This window comes from Pan paniscus, chromosome 3 (genome assembly GCF_029289425.2).
Source record: "Pan paniscus chromosome 3, NHGRI_mPanPan1-v2.0_pri, whole genome shotgun sequence".
NCBI classification, from domain to species: Eukaryota; Metazoa; Chordata; class Mammalia; order Primates; family Hominidae; genus Pan; species Pan paniscus.
Genome location: NC_073252.2, coordinates 8,518,981 through 8,538,186, shown reverse-complemented (window position 1 = coordinate 8,538,186; position 19,206 = coordinate 8,518,981). Strand labels below are relative to the sequence as shown.

The 19,206-nt window shown below is 56.6% G+C and overlaps 1 protein-coding gene across 7 annotated transcripts in view; it reads right to left on the bottom strand.

Annotated features, from left to right (window-relative positions):
• Nucleotides 1–11,020: 11,020 nt before the first annotated feature.
• The window catches only part of SH3TC1 (SH3 domain and tetratricopeptide repeats 1), a 42,378-nt gene continuing 34,192 nt past the window's right edge, over nt 11,021–19,206 (bottom strand). For 5 of the 7 annotated variants that reach the window (XM_063603716.1, XM_024928576.4, XM_003816445.5 and 2 more), the window contains 5 exons: nt 18,429–18,579; nt 16,572–16,694; nt 15,732–15,882; nt 14,464–14,660; nt 11,021–11,441 (listed from right to left, as the gene is read on the bottom strand). In XM_063603716.1, the coding sequence (XP_063459786.1) occupies nt 11,184–11,441; nt 14,464–14,660; nt 15,732–15,882; nt 16,572–16,694; nt 18,429–18,579 (880 nt within the window). In that variant the 3' untranslated portion in view covers nt 11,021–11,183. Of the gene's footprint in view, nt 11,442–14,463; nt 14,661–15,731; nt 15,883–16,571; nt 16,695–18,428; nt 18,580–19,206 lie in introns of those variants that run through there. The other 2 variants (XR_004669472.3, XR_004669473.3) reach the window with 1 other exon arrangement.

Genomic DNA, 19,206 nt, shown 5'->3' with positions numbered 1-19,206 from the left:
TTGGAACAGACACGCAGAGCAGAAGGCCTTGTAAAGACACTGCAGAAAGGGGAGCGCTGTGGGTCGCCAGCAGCCTGGGAGGGGCAGGCAGGGTCCTCTCCCCACCTTCCGAGGGCATGGCCCTGTCGATGATGCCTTGATTTGGACCCCTGGCCTCCAGAACTGTGACAGGAGGCACGTCTGCTGCTTCAAGCCACTAAACCGGGGTAACTTGTTATGGCGGTGACTGGAAACTGAGACAGGCCTCCTGGAGTGCGGAACTAGACTTTCGGCCAGACCAACAGGTAAAGAACGCCTGCCCTTTCATTTTGGCCCCAAATTGCAATGCCATTTTTATTCCCCCGAGCTGTGCACCAAGGGTCCTCACGCAACAGAGAAATAAAGGGTTAGTGAGACACACGGCGCGTCAAGATGGACACAGGTGATGAGGGGAGATTGGTGGCATGGAGCAACCTGGCTGGCACCGCCCTGGCTCCTGCTGCAGCCTCCCAGCGACGGCTGATGCCCCTGCCTGCTGACCCCCAGGGTTACCATGGGAACGCCACCACAGGTGCTGTGGGGAAGCTGGTGGCTGCAGGGGTGTCCAGGCTCTGCCCTTCCCCTCTTTGGGCCTCAGCTGCAAGAAGGGGCTGTGACCATGCGATCTCTGTAATGCACCTTGTCCCTAAAATGGCAGCGGCCCCAACTGCCCACCAAGAAGCGCAGGCCATTGTTCAGAGCGGGTGTTCGAGAATATTCATTTGTCAAACATGCAGTTAACAAAAGCAGCCTGGCCACGATTTCTGCAGCAGGAAATTCAGCAGAGCCAGTGGGTCCATCCCCGGTGGAAAATGCTCACGACAATCACTCATTGCAAAAGGTCCAGTCAGGAAAGGGGCTGCAGGGACTTCTGAGAAAGAGCAAAGAACATTCCGTTCAGTGCAGAAGCCTCCAGAGCTTCCCTTCATGGGATATCTTCCTGCACACTCAGAACCCTTTCCCAACCACATGGGACACACCTGCCACTGGACCTCGGAGGCCGAGGCCTCCTTCCAAACCCCAGCCCCGGGCAAAGCTTTCTGCCTGCCTTGCAGGTCCCTCTCAGGGGATTTCAATACTCGTGGAACCTGCCGTCCTTCAGGAGTTCTTACACCCGCGCCTGGGCTTGTTTATTCCCTCAACAAACGCCTGCTAGGCGCGGACCCTGTGCTGGTGGGCAGGTGATGGTGAGCGAGACCCACTCCAGGCTCCGGGACCTCATGGAGTGGAGGAGCTGGGTAAACAGGTGGGTGGCAATTCAGTGCAATGAACACTACTCGGGAGTGTAGAGAGCCAGGTGGGGGAACTGCCAGGGGATGGTGCAGGCAGAAAAGGCTTATAAAGGGGTCATTCACATGGGGTCCTGAAGGGTAGGTAGGAGCCCACCAGGCCAAGGGTAGAGTGCAGCCCATGCACGGGGGTGGATAGATTACTGCCCATGCACGCCGGTCTCTCCTGTCCAGGCTTTTTCCGTTAAAAAGATAACAACAACAGCTGGGTGTGCTGTGAAACAGCCATGGTCCCAGCTACTCAGGAGGCTGAGGCAGGAGGACCACTTGAGCTCAGGAGTTCAAGACAAACCTGGACAACATAGTGAGACCCTGTCTCAGAAACAAAAAAAAAAGGAAAAAAAAGCTAACAGTAACAGCACTCTGTATTGAGGGCTTGTTCTTTACAAACACACCCTCACATGACCCTCACAGGAACCTCTGACATCAGCATCACTGTCCCCATTTTGCAGAGCAGGAAGCCAGGACTCCAAGGGGTTGACTTCCCACAGCAATGAGCTCTGAGCAGTGGAGCCAGGGTGCCTCCCAGCCCTGTGGCCATAGGCCTGTCCCTCGTTCCCCATGTGTAGGGGAGATTGGCCAACGATGAGCACTGAGGGTGCAGGGACAGCTCTAGGAGGGCTGCCCCAACTCTCCCTATGCCTTTTCAATGTTTAGACAAATCCTTCCCGTGCTGTGACAGCTGCCTGTGGTGTTCAGTACAGTCACACGCCATGCAGGCGTGCAGCCTGGGAGCAAGAGGCTTTGCTCTCTGCCCAGTGTACAGTGGCCAGACCATCTAGGTGCGTATAAGCACTCCACGATGTTCACACAAACACGCGTTAACATCGTGTTTGTCAGAATGTATCCCATCATTAATCAATACGTCTGTAACTGTACGTGTGTATGCGTGTACTTGGTTATACATGATGTTTGCAGATGTTATACATAAAATGTCATATCTGACACATTAGATCCTGTATTACACAAATGCTTGCATGTACTTTGTTACATATGATGTTTGCAGATGTTATACATACATAAAATGTCATAAGAAATCTATTAGATTCTGTATTACACACGTGCACATGATAAACTCTATATATTCCACGTAGCGCACCATGCATACATGTGGTGAGGGTCAATTTTGTGCCAGCTTGACTGGGCTGGTAAAGTATTTCTTGGGGGTGGGGGGTGTGAGAGCGCTTCTAGAAGAGTTTAGCGTTTGAATCCATAGTATTAAAGAAGGCTGCCCTCATCAGCACCAGGGTAGGCAGCATCATCCCATTCCTTGAGGGTCCAGATGGGCCAAAAAGGTGAGGGGAGGGCAAATCCTCTCCCTGTCTGCTGTGGAGTTGGGACATCCGTCTTCCCCTGCCCTTGAGCATCAGCTGCCCTGGTCCTCAGACTGTCAGACCTGGAATCACACTACCAGCTCTCCTGGTCTCCAGCTTCACAGGCAGCATCTCATAGGACTTCTCTGCCTCCACAGTCACTTGAGTTCCCGTAATCAATCTCCGTATGTGTGTGTGTGTATCTATGTGTATGAACATATATGCATATGATGTATAAGTGTACATATTTACCTGTGTGTCTGTGTGTGTGTGTGTGTGTATGTGTGTGTGTATATATATATATATATCCTATTGGCCCCATTTCCCTGGAGAGCCCTGACTAAAACCTGTGCTGCAAGTATCTTCTCCGAGCTCGGGGCCTGTCTTTTCTGTGTCCATGGTGTCTTTTCCACACAGTGGTTTGTAATTTTAATATAGCCAGACTTAGTCATCTTTTCCTTTTATGTTCTAGGTGCCTTGTTTGAGAAATTCTTTCCCACTGTGGCTCATGACGATATCTTTTTTTTTTTTTTTTTTTTTTTTTGAGACAGAGTTGTGCTCTGTTGCCCAGATGGAGTGCAGTGGCGCAATCTTGGCTCACTGCAAGCTCTGCCTCCCGGGTTCAAGCGATTGTCCTGCCTCAGCCTCCCAAGTAGCTGGGACTACCAGCATGTGCCACCCTGCCCAGCTAATTTTTGTATTTTTAGTAGAGATGGGGTTGCACCATGTTGGCCAGGCTGGTCTCAAACTCCTGACCTCAGGTGATCTGCCTGCCTTGGCATCCCAAAGTGCTGGGATTACAGGCGTAAGCCACCACGCCTGGCCAATAGCCTCATTTTTTAAAGAAGTTAACATCATTTTTGCTTTCCACCTTTGGGTTTGTTATGTGGCAGGAATGGGTTTTTGAGGAGGACGTGAGAGGCTGATCAGATGGTGCCCACCCAGATTAAGGGTGGGTCTGCCTTTCCCAGCCCACTGACTCAAATGTTAATCTCCCTTGGCAACACCCTCACAGACACACCCAGGATCAATACTTTGTATCCTTCAATCCAATCAAGTTGACAATATTAACCATCATACATAGTGTCTATCTTCTTGATATTCAACATTGCGTAATTGTTATAATCGCATTTCCCAACTCACTGTTCCAGGTCTGTGGGAATGGAATTGACTTTTGTTTACTCTTTTCCCAGGAAACTTGGCCTCTTAGTGACCCTAAAAGCTGTCTGGGATGTCTTGGATTTTCTGGGTAAACAACCCTGTCATTTGTGAATCATGTCAGTTTGTTTCTTCTTTAACAATTCTTTGAATCGATTTCTTTTTCCTTGTTTTGCTGCGTTGTCTGGGACTTCCAGTATAATGTTGACCACACGATGAGCCTTGCTCTTGAACTTGAGTGGAATGCTTCTTACGTCCGCTGTTAGGTAAAGCAGAAAGCCCTGGTCAGGTTGAGGTCGATACCATCTCTCCTTTGCTAAGAGCATTGATCACCAGTGGGGCCCCAGAGCATAGGTGGCTCTGGAGGTTCCTTTGATCTGTCCCTACAGGGTCAGGGGCTTGGGGTGAAGCTCCCATAAGGCTGAAGGCTGAGCTCACAGTGGTCCCAGGGCCTCCTTCCCTCCAGGGCACTTCCCCCGGCACAGGGAGGGCTGTCCCAGAGCATGTGGGATCCATGTGGGAAGGTAACATCACTCCTCCTCCGTCACCATGGCCCATCCCGGGTGGGGCCCCCGAAGCTCGTGCTGGAAACAAGGCTTAGGTCAGAACCGGCCCAGCTTTGCACTCTGCCCTGGATCCAGGCCGTGTCGGGAACGGGTGTGTTCACAGGGCCCGACAGTGTGAGCCGTGACCACACAGCGGGGTCCTCCCTGCTGGCCTGGAGATAGCCAGTCTGGTGTGCGTTCCTGCATAGGAGGTGGGGATGCACACAGGGGCTCCCCTTTGGGGCCGACAAGGGTCAGGAGGTGAAGGGAGAGGCTTGCCCCTGGGCGTCTTGGAGTCCCTGAGGCTCTGGGGACAGGGCAAGGGGACTGGCACTGGCTATCCTCCCCAGAGGGGCTGGGCCTGGCCTGAAGCCTGGGGTGCTGGCATTGTGAAACTGCCTCCCCTCTCAGACTTCTCTGGAAACCCAGCCCTCCCCATGCGGATGAGTCCCCAGAGGTCTCCTCATCCTGCAGTCTGGGCTTATCGGAACCGTCACAGACGAGGAGCTGCCGTGTTTGCTATGGGAGGGACGAGGTACGCCCTGCTTCCTGGAGATCTCCTGGCACTGGAATTCTCTTTTCCTGGGATGCCGCACAGACCCAGGCCAAAGTGGCCCGGGTTGTGAAATCCTGTGTTTGGCTCTGGCGGGTTACTGAGGGCTGGCCTGGTGAGCACGGCAGCGGACGAACAGGGTCCAGGACAGGAGGCCGTGCTCGCAGGACGCCCACGCCAGGGCTCAGGACATGTGCCCTCTGCTCTGCAGAGAAGGCCACCTGAAGCCCAGGCTGTCCTGGGGTCACACAGCTGGGTGGAGGGTGGAGGCCAGGGGTCCCAACACCTGCCCCCCTGTTCCCCGATGGAAGGTCATTACTGTGAGTTGTCCAGGGTCTTGGCATGTTGAACAAAACGCACAAAGCAACAAGAGAAGCAACAAGAGACCAAGCAAGAGAAGAACGGAGCAACCAAAACAGATTTCCTGAAGAAGCAAAAGTGCAATTCACAGAGTGGGAGCGGCTCCAGCAAGCGGCTTGAGGGCCCCTCAGTTCACGTGTTTATTAAGCTAAAGAACTTGGCAACACCCCTGGGTGCCCTCGAGAGGCCCCCAGTTGGCTACGCCCTATGAAGGACTGGCCCGCAGTCCATCAGAGGTGAAGTGGACACTTGGCCCGCGGTCCATCAGAGGTGAAGTGGACACTTGGCCCGCGGTCCATCATAGGTGAAGTGGACACTTTGCCCGCGGTCCATCAGAGGCTGCGGTAGAAATTTCTGTGTTGTTATCGCAGAAACGAGGATGTGGCCTGGGTGCCGCCCAGTCCTGCCTAGAACCAGCTGCCCCTGCAGTTCTCTGGCTTACTCTAACTGGCCGCACCTGCTATTCCTTTGCTCATGCCCCAGCCGTTGGCTACCCCAATTCCCCATTCTCCTGCCTTACTCCTCCTTCTCCCTTCTTCCTTAATTCCTGGTGTGGGAGCTGAACATGAAGACCTCAGTTTGAGGATTGGACCTGCTGGTACAGGTAAGTGGGCAGGCGAGGAGGCGACCTCGGGAAGGGCTGCCTGGCTACCGCCCACCATGAGTCCTTCAGGGCTGGAGGGATGCCTGGGGCTCGGCCTCCCCATTCCTAGGCTTGGCCTTGTATTTGCTATCTATGCTGTGTACCAAATTATCACAAATTTAGCAGCCTAAAGCAACGCCCCTTTCTTTGGGTCAGAAGCCTCATGTGATTCTCTGCCCAGGGTCACCACAAACTGTAATTGAGGTGCCAGCTGGGCTGTGATCTCCCCCACGATTCAGCATCCTTCCAAATTCACGTGGTTGTTGGCAGAATTCAGCTCCGTGCCGTTGTAGGTCTGGGGTCCCGTGTGCTTGAGGGCTGCCAGCTGGGGACCGTTGAGCTCCTAGAGAGCCTGCAGCCCCTACTGGGCTGGCCTCTCTGTGGGGAGCCCACTGTTTACTGTGCTGCGCAGCCTGGAAGCTGTTTACTTCCAGGCCAGTAGGAGAATCAGAGAAGGCTGAACCCTCTTACACGGGACTCACTTGATTAGGCCAAGCCCATCTGCAATCATCTTCCTTTGAATAACTCCAAGTCAACTGATTAGAGACCTTAATTACATCTGCAGACCTCTTCACCCTTCCCACGTACTGCAACCTACTTGCAGAAGTGATAATCCTATCACAGCCCAGACTCACCTGTGCTGAAGAGGAAGGAGGCACGCAGAGTCAGTTTAGAATTCCGCCTGCTTGCACTTCCATCTGGGGGGAGGCATATTATTCTTTTCGCTGTGTTTTTCCATCAACCCTGGAGGACCTGACAAGCCCTGGAAAATGTGCTAAATGTTTCCTACGATGCTGTTGATCTTCCTAGTAGCTCAGCAAGGTACATCTCATTGCCCCATTTTATAGCTGAGAAAACTGAGGCTCGCAGAGGGGCAAGGCATACGAACGGGAGCCCACTGCCGGGTGCTCTGGGTCAGGCCGAGTCAGAGAGAGGCAGAGCCTGGACTCAAGCCTGTTTCCTGCCCCTGAGCTTGCATAGACCCCACCCTGCTGCCGGTGCACGGGTCTCGCCAGCTGCCCAGCCTAAGACCCACACCCTGCTCCCCAGGCTGGGCGCTGGACACAGGGCGTGTGAGTTGACTGCGGCCAAGCTCCCTGGAAACACAGTCTGGATCACTGATGGTGCCAACTGGAGTCCAAGGGCACCTTTATGCCCAAACAGTGTCACCCGGACACACTTCTCCACTCACGTGGGAGACCCTTGTGGCCTGCTTGAACCCCTCTGCAGACGGGGAGCTCACTTCTGCCTGAGGTGGCCTCTCCCATCTCCGGAGAACCCTGCTCAGGAGAGAGTTTGGCCTCACGCTGGGCCGTAAACCACCTCCTCTCAACTCCTGGGCTCCGTGGCGAAGGTAAGGCTGATGCAGACTTGCTGGGCACCCTTGGGATGGTGGCCTGTATGCTGCCCAATCCTGCCTAGAACTGGGTGGCCCTGCTGTTCTCTTGAGTGGAGATGGTGCTCTCTCCATTCAAGGGAACAGCAGCAGGGCAGCCAGTTCCCTTGGGATGCTGATCATTCCATACCCTTGGGATGGTGACCCTTCCTCTCTGAGCCTCGGCTCCCTCATCCAAAATGAGGGTCCAACTTGGACTCGGCCGATATTTACCCCTGGAGGAACCAGTACAGGGAAGGACGTGGGCTCCAGGAGAGTGGAGGCGGCTGTGCTGGGCGGAGCTCCCTTGCCTCTGAGTCAGGAGAGGGGGCTGTGTGACCCTGGGCAAGGCTCTTTCCATCTCTGTTCAGGGGAGAGTCTCCAGGGACCCCAACAAGGAGTGTGATTTCAGCTGCAGTCCCAGGAGCACCTCTGGGAGGGCCTGGAACACTCCTGGAGTTCCCTGCACCTGCCTGAGGCAGTTTCTGCAGCCCATGCAGTGGACGCTTGCTGAATGTGTGTGGGAAGGTGACTGAGTTAACCTGGGGATCATGGCCGCCTCCTTCTAAAATCGGGGCAGCTGGCTTCTGGGCTGTGAGACCACTGGCTGCATAGAGCTGGGCACGTGCCCACTGGACATCTCTTCATCTCATGCCCACTTTGCTGAAGGGGGTTGTTGTTGCGGCGGTTGTTGCCCGGGAACCAGCCTCCGACGGGCAGAGCAGGGCTGGAGACCAGTGGGCTTAGGCCTTAGCCAGCCGAGCCCTGACCTCCACCCACCACAGAACAAAGGGACTGGCTGCCTGGTTCTGCACACCAACTCTGTGCCCCTCGTTTCCCATGCATTCTCTCCTCACTCTTGGAACCTTGGGGTAGGCTTTGTCTTTGGTTACAGATGAAGAGACGAAGGGTCTGAGAGGTTAAGCAAGTTTGTTACTGGAAAGGGGTCCCGATCCAGACCCCAAGAGAGGGTTCTTGGATCTCACAGAAGAAAGAATTCGGGGCGAGTCCATAAAGTGAAAGCAAGTTTATTAGGAAAGAAAAGGAATAAAAGAATGGCTACTCTGGCCAGGCACAGTGGCTCACTCCTATAATCCCATAACTTTGGGATGCCGAGGCAGGTGGATCACCTGAGGTGAGGAGTTCGAGACCAGCCTGGTCCGACATGGCAAAACCCTGTCTCTACTAAAATACAAAAAATTAGCTGGGCGTGGTGGCGGGTTCCTGTAATCCCAGCTACTAGAAAGGCTGAGGCAGGAGAATTGCTTGAACCTGGGAGGCGGAGGTTGTAGTGAGCCAACATCACGCTACTGCACTGCAGCCTGGGCAACAGAGCGAGACTCCATTTCAAAAAAAAAAGAATGGCTACTCCATAGGCAGAGCGGCCCCAAAGGCTGCTGGTTGCCCATTTTCATGGTTATTTCTTGATCATACGCTAAACCAGGGGTGAACTATTCATGAGTTTTCCAGGAAAAGGGTGGGCAATTCCCAGAACTCAGAGTTTCTCCCCTCCCTTTTGAGACCTTATAAGGTAACCTCCAGACATTGTCATGGCATCTGTAAACTGTCATGGTGCTGGTGGGGGTGTCTTTTAGCAGCTAATGCATTCTAATTAGCATATAATGAGCCGTGAGGACAATCAGAGGTCACTCTCGTGGCCACCTTGGGTTTGGTGGGCTTTGACCGGCTTCTTTACTGCAAACTGCTTTATCAGCAAGGTCTTTATGACCTGTATCTTGTGCGACCTCCTATCTCATCCTGGGACTAAGAATGCCTAACCTCCTGGGAATGCAGCCCGGCAGGTCTCAGCCTCACTTTACCCAGCCCCCATTCAAGATGGAGTTGCTCTGGTTCACATGTCTCTGACAAGTTGACCTGGGTTGAGTGTTCCATAGCGTGTGGTTGTTGGAGCTTTTCTTAGGAGTAAGAAGTATTGTTAGTAGGAAACAGGCCTCTATTGGCCCTGGGGCTGGCACTCTGCCCCAGTATGTCAGTCTCATTTTAGTGGTGACCAAACTGGGGCTCAGAGAAATCAACTCCCTCACCCCGAACCCCCAGACTGTGAGTGGTGGGCTGGGGTTTGAATGTGGGGCTTGAAGACCCACCATTTCCTCTGGTCCCCTATGCTCTGCTGCCCGAGAGGAACAGGATCCCAGGATCCAGGCCCCTGATGGCACCAGCCAGGGTGGGTGGAAATGGGGAGGCACAGTCCCAAAGCCCCCAGGACTCTGAGGCAAGTCGGGGGCTGAGAGCAACCCGGAACTGCAGACCCCACCCCGAGAGGAATGGCTGCAGGCCCTGCCTGGCAGGCAGGAGGTCTGTGTCCTCAGTGACCGTGACGGCGCTTCCCGCTGCTCCAGCCAGGCCGTGCCGTCTTCATGTTTCCAATCATGCGGCCTCCTCTCCAATTCCCAAGCCCAACCCACAGAGACAGCGGTCTGGGGTCAACATGAGGTTTGTCAGCAGCTCTGAGCCGCGGCTTCCCTCCAGTCCCACGGCGGGTTCTGGAAAGCTCTCTGCTGCCCCCTGGTGGGGAAGCTCGGGGCAGGGCTCCGGCGGTAAGCATGGGGCTCCCCTGTAGCGCTCCCAGACCCTCCTGGCTCTGCCACCTCTGCTGGGTGGAAAACCAACCCAGGCCTGGACCAGCAGTGGGTGCCTGATTCCTTATTATCAGAGCTCCGCTCACTGGCAAGTCCCTCTTCGGACCCCAGGAGAGGGGCTTGGGGGATACCAAGGAGGGGTAACTGCTTAATGAGGACAGGAGATTTCTTCTGGGGAGATGAATGCCTTTTGAAGCCAGACGGCGTGGGTGGGTGCACAGCACTGTGAATGCACAAATGCCACCACATTATTCACGTTGAAATAGTTAATTTCATGCGATGTGAATGTCACCTCATTTTAAAAGTGTTTAAAAGAGGGGCCTGGGAGAGTGCAGTGTTTGTGAGAATCACGTGGGGCACCCACAATCTCTGAACCTCAGTTTCCTTGCCGTAAACTGGCGAAGAGACCGTGTGAGCCGTGTTTCCTGGGGCCAAGAGATTCCAAGAAGGAAAACCTGCGATTCCTGGGGACTGAGATGAGGGCCGGGGGCCGGAAGGGGAGGGGTACGTGGGGAGGGCTGAGGGGCAGCCCAGAAAAGGCTTTCAACACTGGGCAGCAGCGTCTACACAGGCAGAGATCCCTGCATCTCACTTCCCGCAGGACTGACCAGTGGCTGGAGGTGGGACTGGTCAGGCTCAGCCCAGCCAAGTCTGGGACCAGAGGACACTTAGTGGGGGATCCCCTGGGCCACCCTCACTGGCCTGGGGCTCTCCTGACACCACAAAAGAGGTGCAGGAACTGACCTTGTGTCCTAATGGGGGCACCTTCCTGGCAGCAGGCCGGCAGGGTGGTGTGGTGGTCAGCGCACTGGGCTCTGCGTCTGTGTGATGGTGGGCCAGACAGTTAACCTCTCTGTGCCTCTATTTCTTCACTGGCGAATGGGGGCACTAGCAGCCCCCACCTCCGCGCACAGTGGCCTGAGGATTAAAGGCAAGGGTGGCACAAGACCTACAGCAAAAGCTCCGAGCAGCTGCCCAGGGAGTTCCACCACCGTCTCCCCTCTGGCTGCCAACGAAACCCAGGCTCATGGTGACCTGGCACAGGTCTGTTGGACTCGGGGTCCTTCTCATACCCAAGATCAGGACATAGCAGCAGGGCTGCCCCCAGGGAAGGGAGCTGGCCCCTAGACACGCCCCAGGAAGCACACTAGGGAAGGATGCCCTGCTGACTTCGATAAGTTATTGCAAAAAAAAAAAACAAAACCCATTTATTGCTATTTGGCCCCTGCATTCGTGCCTCCATTTGCCAGAAAATGAGCCACCGGCGACACCAGGAGAGGCAGGAGACCCCCACCCCTTACACAAAACCCACTCCCTTGGACGCTGTCCTCAGCGAGGGTGGCTGGGGGCCAACCAGGGGGCCCACCCGCAGAGTGGCAGAGGAGGCAGGTTGACCCTGCGGACGTTGAGCTCTGTGGCGAAGGTCCTGGCCTTCTGGTAGAAGAAGAGCGACTTCTCACGGTCCAGGAGGAAGTTGTGGTAGATGGTGGCCAGCCGCGTGTAGATCTTCAGCTGTGCCTTCTTGTTGCCCAGGTCCACGGCGGCCGCCAGCGCCAGCTGGTAGTACCCGGCTGCATCAAACGGGTCCTGAAGGGGACAGGCCATGCTCAGCAAAAGGGGGACTCGGAGCCAGTCTCCCCAGAGGCCGTTCCTGTGCCCAGGTCGTTCCACATGTCCGGCCAATGCTGGCTCACCCCATGAGCCCCGAAGCCTGTGACACTGCTGTGGGCTCAGCTGCAGGAGGTGGAGACGGCCCTGGCACCCCCTGGAAGGATTCCTGATTGTCCCTACACCCCAGTCACCCCGAGCCTCCTGTCCCAGCCCCACCCTCTCTGCAGGCAGTGGCTGCTTTCCCCGTGGGCTGAGGTTGGGGCGGATCCTGCCTGCTCTGAGAGTTCCATGCAGGACCCGTGGCTCCCAGCCACAGCAGGGGCACAGCGTTGAGTGACCCAGGCTTCCCTCTGGCCCCTGTCCATGCTGACCATTTCCAGGCCCTCCATGGGCCGGGCCAGGTATAAAAGCATCTCCCAGGTGTCCTCTCTGGGAATCTTCCCTGAAATATTGACGGAGTGTGATGCCCCAGACATCCACTCCCATTTTCAATGCATCTGTGGCTCAAACTCACCATCCCTGGGTTGGGATGCCACTTCCCAGACCTCCTCCTTGACCCTCCCATCCCCCACCCAGCTTCTCCCCAGGCACCTCCTCCACATGGGGGTCACCCAAGGGACCTCTCTAAGACCCAAGCTTGGCCCATTCCCCTTTACCATCTCAAGATGGCTCCCAGGGCCAAGGACAAAGTCTAAGATGCAGCAGCCCATGCCCTCACTGCCCCGCCCCACACACAGGGCAGGGGTGCGAGAAGGGCCCGAGTCACATCACTGCTCATCCAACGCCCCCAGCCCCACCGAACACTGGACTCTGTGCCAGGTGCATGGCTGAGCCTAACGTCCCTGCTCCTCTGGGGGACCTGGGAGTGAACACTGACCACACAGGGTGGCCAGGGCTGTGGCAGAGGCAAGCCCAGGAGCCTGTGGGGGCCCAGGAGGCCCCAGACTCAGCCTGGGGTGGGAGGCAAGGGCTCCTGAAGCGGGTGGCATCCCAACTAAACAGGAAGGAGCCAGCCAAAGCATATGTGTCTCTGTGTGCATGTGCCTGTGTCTGTGTATGCCCGTGTGTGTGCACGTGCCTGTGTGCGTGTGCCTGTGTGTGTGCATGTCTGTGTGTGTGCCTGTGTGCATGTGCCTGGGTGCATTTGCGTGTGCCTGTGTGTGCCTATGTGTGCATATGCCTGTGTGCATCTGCGTGTGCATGTCCGTGTGTGTGCATGTGCCTGTGTGCATGTGCCTGTGTATTTGTGCATGTGCCTGTGTGTACATGGGGCCTGTGTGTGTGCCTGTGTGCATTTGCGTGTGCGTGACCATGTGTGCATGTGTCTCTGTGTGCCTGTGTGTGCTCGTGTGTGCATGTCCGTGTGTGCATGTGTCTCTGTGTGTGTGTGTCCCTGTGCGTGCAGCGTGCATGTGCCTTTGCATGTGCCTGTAGTGCGTGCAGCAGCTAGTGGGTGGCAGGCTGAGCCAGGACACACCTAATCCACCCTATTCCAGGGCTCACTCTCACATGTAGACTAAAGTGGACCCCATTTTAGAGGCAATCGGCAAAGATGCCCATTTACCCCTGCCTCTCTGCCAGCCTTCCAGGCCCCATCCAAACCGGCTTTCTCTGCCACCTCTCTGGGCCCTGGGTCCGGCACCTCTACACAAGGAGGAGGGTGTGGCCTTGGAAAGACAGCGGCCCTGGGGGAATTCCGAGGGGGCCTCCCTGTGGGAAGCTGGCCTGCGCTGACAGCACAGTCACCATGAGGCCCAGAGGGCTGTGCAGGGGAAGGAGGTGAAGGAGGCCTCTGCCCCTCGACCCCAGCCATGGACTTTGGCCTCTCAGGGACTACTTGGTCCTTTCCTTCCTCCTGGGTGGGCGGAGTGGGCAGCAGGCATGACTAAGAGAGATAAAGTCCCCTCTGGAAGGCCTGTCCCCTGGGTCCCAGGCCAGCCCCTGAGCAGTGAGCAGCGTCCCTCTGGGCCAGACACCTGGCACCTCCCCGTCTGGCTGGGACTTGGGAGGCCACAGGGACCGCTTCTGACCACCAGGTGTCGCCAGCACCGGGCGGGGGCCTCCCTGGCAGCCCCAGGCCTGCCACGGGGGATACGGGGCGGGGTCTTAGGGCTGCCGCAGCTCCTCGTGTTGTTCTAAGGCCCCCAAGAGCTCAGTCCCTGGACTGGAGCGCCCTGGCCCCCCAGCCCACAAGGAGCACCGATGCAGTGCCAGTGTGATGCTGAGTAGGGGCGGGCGCCTGCTGGGCAAGGGGGTGGGGACATCCCAGATCCGAGTCTGCCGGTCCCAGTTCTCCACCCCTGCAGGGCTGGGCGCAGAGGGAGCACAGGTCCCAGCACCTCCTCTCCAGACAGACCCGACCAGCAAGGCCTCAGCCTGGCTGTCTGGGGCCCCGCCCCACTGCACCTGCCCTGAGCTGGGGTTTCCCTGCCTGTGAAGCAGGTGGTAAGACACCGGCCCCGCCCCACCCTGCCTGGGTGATGTGAAGATTCAAGGTGTCTCGGGACTCCAGGAAGGAGTTGCTCAGTGCAGCCTGGCACCCTGGCAGGCTTCCTAGCGGAGGCGCCGGGATTTGGGTTGGATGTTGCAACATGGATTCAATGTGAGGATGATGCCATCCCCCCAAATGTCCTTCTCCCTACTCTGTTTTCTTTGTTAGATACAACTTGACACTTGACTGTCAAGACTCAGCTTTGGTGTCACCTCCTCCAGGAGGGCCCCCCTGACTACAATCCCCCTTCTTTACCAAGAGGCCACCATTGCCCACTCATGTATCAGCCTCCCTGGCTGAGGCTGAGTTCTTGAGGGTGAGGCCTGGCCAGCTTGGGAGCTGGGTTGTGTCTACTAACCTTGCCAGCTCCTCCAGCCAGGCGCAGCGCTCCAGGGAGGCCACTGGGCCATTCTTAAGGAAGGCTGGAACCCAGGCCTCAGGGGTCTGGGTGGAGATCCCACCCCAAGGGGGCCGGGAACACCCTGAGCCCAGCCCCTCCCCACCCACCTTCAGGTCATAGAAGATGATGTCACCGAGCACCAGGTACACCTTCACGTAGTAGAGGGTCTCCTCATCAAACTCCAGCGGCGAGTTGCAGAGCGACAGGGCCTTGAGGTAGAAGTGCTCTGCCAGCTCGCCATGGCCCAGTCGGTGTTGCAGGGCGGCCAGCCGGTGGTAGGCCACGCGCTCGTTCAGCCGGTCCCCTGGGGTGTAGGCCAAGGGGGCAGGTGTGAGGACGTGGCTCCCTGGGGCAGGCAGGGCACAGGCCCCTCAGGAGCAGGCATGCAGACCCCGGCAGCACCTTGCTCGCCTCCAGGCACTGCGGTCACCTGGGCAGTTCTGGCCAGTCCCTTCCCAGCTCCCAGACTCACTTTCCCATCTACAAAGCAGAACTAATAAGGCCTGCCCCCATCTACCGTGAGGCTTTGGCAAAGTCGGACTTGGATGGCCCAGCTCTGTGCCTACATATAGCCACCTGCCTTTGCTCACTGTTTTTAACCAGAAGAGCCCAAAAGGCATGCAGCCCACGCGCTCCTGGGCACCAGGGCTCCAGGCAACCCACAGACGTGACATCCAACTCTTCCTGGGTGTGTCATCATCAGAGTCCCTTACCTTGGGAAGTCACTGTGTGCCTGAGCTCCAGGTCCCCCCACAGATGCGCGAGCCCACCCAGGCTGTCTCCAGTGTCCTCCCCTTTTCAGGGTAAGTGCTGTGGAGCCTGCATTCAATGCATTCCCACGCGGCTGCACACCTGTGTACCAGGCCCTGGGGCACAAGGCGCTGGGGCATGTGGCCTGTCTGGGGCTCCCTCTCTCTAGAGGACAGACAACCCTGGCACAGCACCGGGGGATGCCTGGCATTAAGGGGCAGGCTGCTGGAAGGGGAACTGGGATTTCATCAGCCAGAGAGCCGTGTGGTTGATGAGGGTGGGAAGGGCACAAGAGAAAGGGAATGTGCCACTCAGCCTGGCACATGCAGGGACCAACGAGATGTCTGGCATGTCTGGAAGGCAGAAGGCACACTGGGCAGCCCTCGTGGTCAGCAGGGGGAAGAGGCACAGGAAGCAGAGCTCAGCCAGGCAGGGAGCTCTGCACTGCGTGAGGAACCTCGGGCTGTGCCCCACAGCCGGACGGGGGAGCCAGCTGGGCAGATGTGCCTGCCTGGACAGGAAACCAGGAAAATCCGGCAGCTGTTTCGGCTCCTGCCCTGCAGACCTGGAGGCTGAGCTCTGGCAAAGTGTGGGTCCTGGCCAGGCAGGGGCTCAGGGGGCTTACCCAGGGTGATGCTGAGTGCTAGGGCCATGTGGGCAAACTCCAAGCCCTCCTGGGGCTCCTCCAGCGTGGCCAGCAGTGCCACCAGCTTGTTGCACAGCCGCAGCTCCGCCTTGCGGTTGCCCGTAGTCACTGCCAGGGGCAGGGCCCGGTCCTGCCACACAGACAGGTGGGGTCAGGCTTCCCACAGCACCCACCTTGCCCAGTGCCCTCCTCAGAGCTCAAACATATGCTCGGAGCTTCCCACGCCCCAGCTACCCCTGGGCCTCGACATAGCTCTGTGCTCTGAGATAAAGGGCGGTTCAGACACCCAAGCTAGGGGCTGAAGAGTCACCTGAGGCCCATCCAGCTACACCCGGCAGCCTCAGACCAGCCCCTCCCGCCTGGGCACCAGGGGTCTGACTGGGGGGAGCCAGCACTCCTCTCTGCTCTAAAAACACCACATTTATCTGTGCCCAGGGCTGAGCCACACCATGAGCTCAGAGGAAGGGAGAAGCTGTCCCTGCTTCGGGGTGCATGCAGACCTGGGCCCTGGCCCTCCCACTGGCATGCTTTGTGTCCTTTGACATGTCCCTGTGCCTCTCTGAGCCTCAGTTTCCTCATCTGTAAGATGGGGACAGGACTTCCCACTCAAGGTTTCTTGAGATCATCGGGTGCAAGGGTAAGGCCATTGCTGTGTCCAGGCCCCAAGTGTTTGTCCCGGGCGGGGGGCACAGTCAATATCATTCCCGGTGAAACCACTAGGAAACTAAGCATGTGCATGGGCGGCCCTGCCACACCTGTGCCTCAGCCCTCAAGGTGCCCCCCTGGGGCCCACCCACATCAGCCCACAGGCCAGCTCACGCGGTAGAAGGACACAGCTTTCTCCCGCTCCCAGGCCCCGTCGAAGAAGATGTCTCCAGCCGCCTCAAACAGTTCCAGCCCCAGGTTGGGGTCGCCTGTGTACAGGGCCACATTCTGTGCCACCTGAAAGGAGGCAGAAGTTCCCTCAAGACCCACACCTGGCGAGGTGGCCACGCCCACCCAGGTGGGACTCCCCCGCCCAGCCTCCTTCCTCTCACACACTGCAGGTGCACCTGAGCCTTTTTCAGATCCTGTGCATTAGGGCCGCCCCCACCGCTGGCATGGGGACAATGATCTCATTGTCCTGAGTGCCAGGAGGTGACTGTGCAGCTGCAGCCCAGGAGCCCGACACCTGTGAATCCTGCTAGCCCTAGCCCACTCCCCCTGCACTCAAACCAGCTTCCATGGCCCCCAGATTGCTGGGAACCCATCCCCTGGCTCCTTTCTGAGTTGCCACATCCCTGCCACAGCTCAGGACCCCACATCAACAGTGTTTGTGGGTGGGCTGGTCCCCTCTTGGCCATGAGCTCTTGATCCTTCTTCTCAGCTCAAGGAAGTATACAGCAGGTGCTCAAAAACAAAAGCTTCACCAGGCTCTTGGGCTTCCCAGTTTGTTCCAGATCACACTGTGTTTGGGAAAGCCTCTGAAAACTGCTGCTATGACAGATGCATTTTGTAAGGAGATTTGCCACATGTCGCTTGGAGCAAGTTCTTCTGTATGTTAACTGAGAGGCCACATTATTTGAGCATGTGCTGTATACCAGCAGGTGCTGGGCACTGTGAGGGGCTGTGCCTCTGCCCTCAGGGAGAAGATGCTGGCCATTGGGGGAGGATATGAAGTAACCAGTGGGAGAGAGGAGAAAGGCATACAACAGGTGCTCAGCAGTGGCTTAGGAATGAGTGGATGGATGGATAAATGGATGAGCAGATGTATAGGTACATGGATGGATGGATGGACGGACAGATGAGTGGATGAGTGGGTGGGTTGAATGATGTGTGTATGTATGGGTGGGTGGATAATGTATGGAAGGATGGGTGGAGGGTGGATGATGTATGTATGTACATATGGATGGAGGGATGGATGGATGGGTGGATAGACGAATGTATGGATAAACAAATGGACAGACAGACAAATGAATGGAGGGATGGATTAATGGGTAGATGGGTGGGTGGATGGATGAATGATGGATGGATAAATGGATGGGTGGACAAACAGGTGAATGGATGGATGGATGGGTGAATGGATGGATGATAAAAGAATGGATGAATGATGGATGAATGGATGGATGGATAATGGATGGATGAATGGAAGGATGACAGGTGAATGGATGGATGATGGAAGGATGGATGCCTGATGGATGGATGGACGGATGATGGATAGATGGATGGATGATGGATGGATGGAAGGATGAACAGGTGAATGGATGGATAATGGAAGGATGGATGGATGATGGAAGGATGGATGGATGATGGATGGATGATGGATGGATGATGGATGGATGGAAGGATGAACAGGTGAATGGATGGATAATGGAAGGATGGATGGATGATGGATGGATAGATGGATGGATGGATGGATGGAAGGAAGGAAGGACCCATAGGTGAATGGGTAGATGATGGATGGATGGATGGATGGATAGATGGATGGATGGATGGATGGGTGGAAGGACCCATAGGTGAATGGGTAGATGATGGATGGATGGAGATGGATGGATGGATGGATGGATGGATGGATGGATGAACAGGTAAATAGATAGATGATGGACGGATCATCTATCATCATCATCAATGGATGGATGGATGGATGGATGGAGAGTGAATATGTGCAGAGGCCCTCCTGCATCCCTCACCACTCACCTGGATGTAGAGGTCCACCAGCTCGCTCTGCCGCAAGATGTAATAGATCTTCCCTGCTTGCAGCCAGGCATGCGCCTCCTTCTCTTTCTTCTGGAGGTCAATGAAAATCCCCAGACTTCGTTTGGTGTAGTCCAGTGCGGATTTGTAGGCCCTGGAATCAGACACAGGTATCAGAACAAGGGCTCTCATCCTCCTGGAACCAGTCTGCCTCCTCCCGTGGGTCTGGTGACAGATGAATCTGGAATGGGACTGGGAATGGCCCTCTTGTGTGTGCAGTGTCCTGCCCTTCCCAGGCTGCTGAGAGGGCGGGGGTGAACACACACGGCACGGAAAAGATGAAGGACATCCTTCTGAGGGAACTGGGCATCATGCTGCCCTGTGGCTGGGGGAGCGTGCTAGTCCATCTCCCCCGCGTCCCATACATGGCCTGTGTCTTCTCCAGACGCACCAGGAGCCATCAGTGTTCAGATGCTATCCAGGCCGATGGTTCTCAAGGTGCGCAGGCATCACAGTCATCCAGAGGCCTGTCCATATAGCTTGCTGGCCTGCCCCCAGAGCTTCTGGCTCCACGGGCCTGGGGCGGGCCCTAGAACTCCCACTTGCCACAAGCTCCTAGGTGACATGGATGCTGCTCTGCTGGTCCAGGGACCACACTTTGAGAAGCATGGCTCTAACACACTGGCCCGTTTTCCTGCTGTGAACCCGAGGCCAAGGCTGGAGCCGATTTCCCAGGTCCCTGTGGAATCTGGCTGCTTCCCTGCTCTCTTGGTGAGTCGAA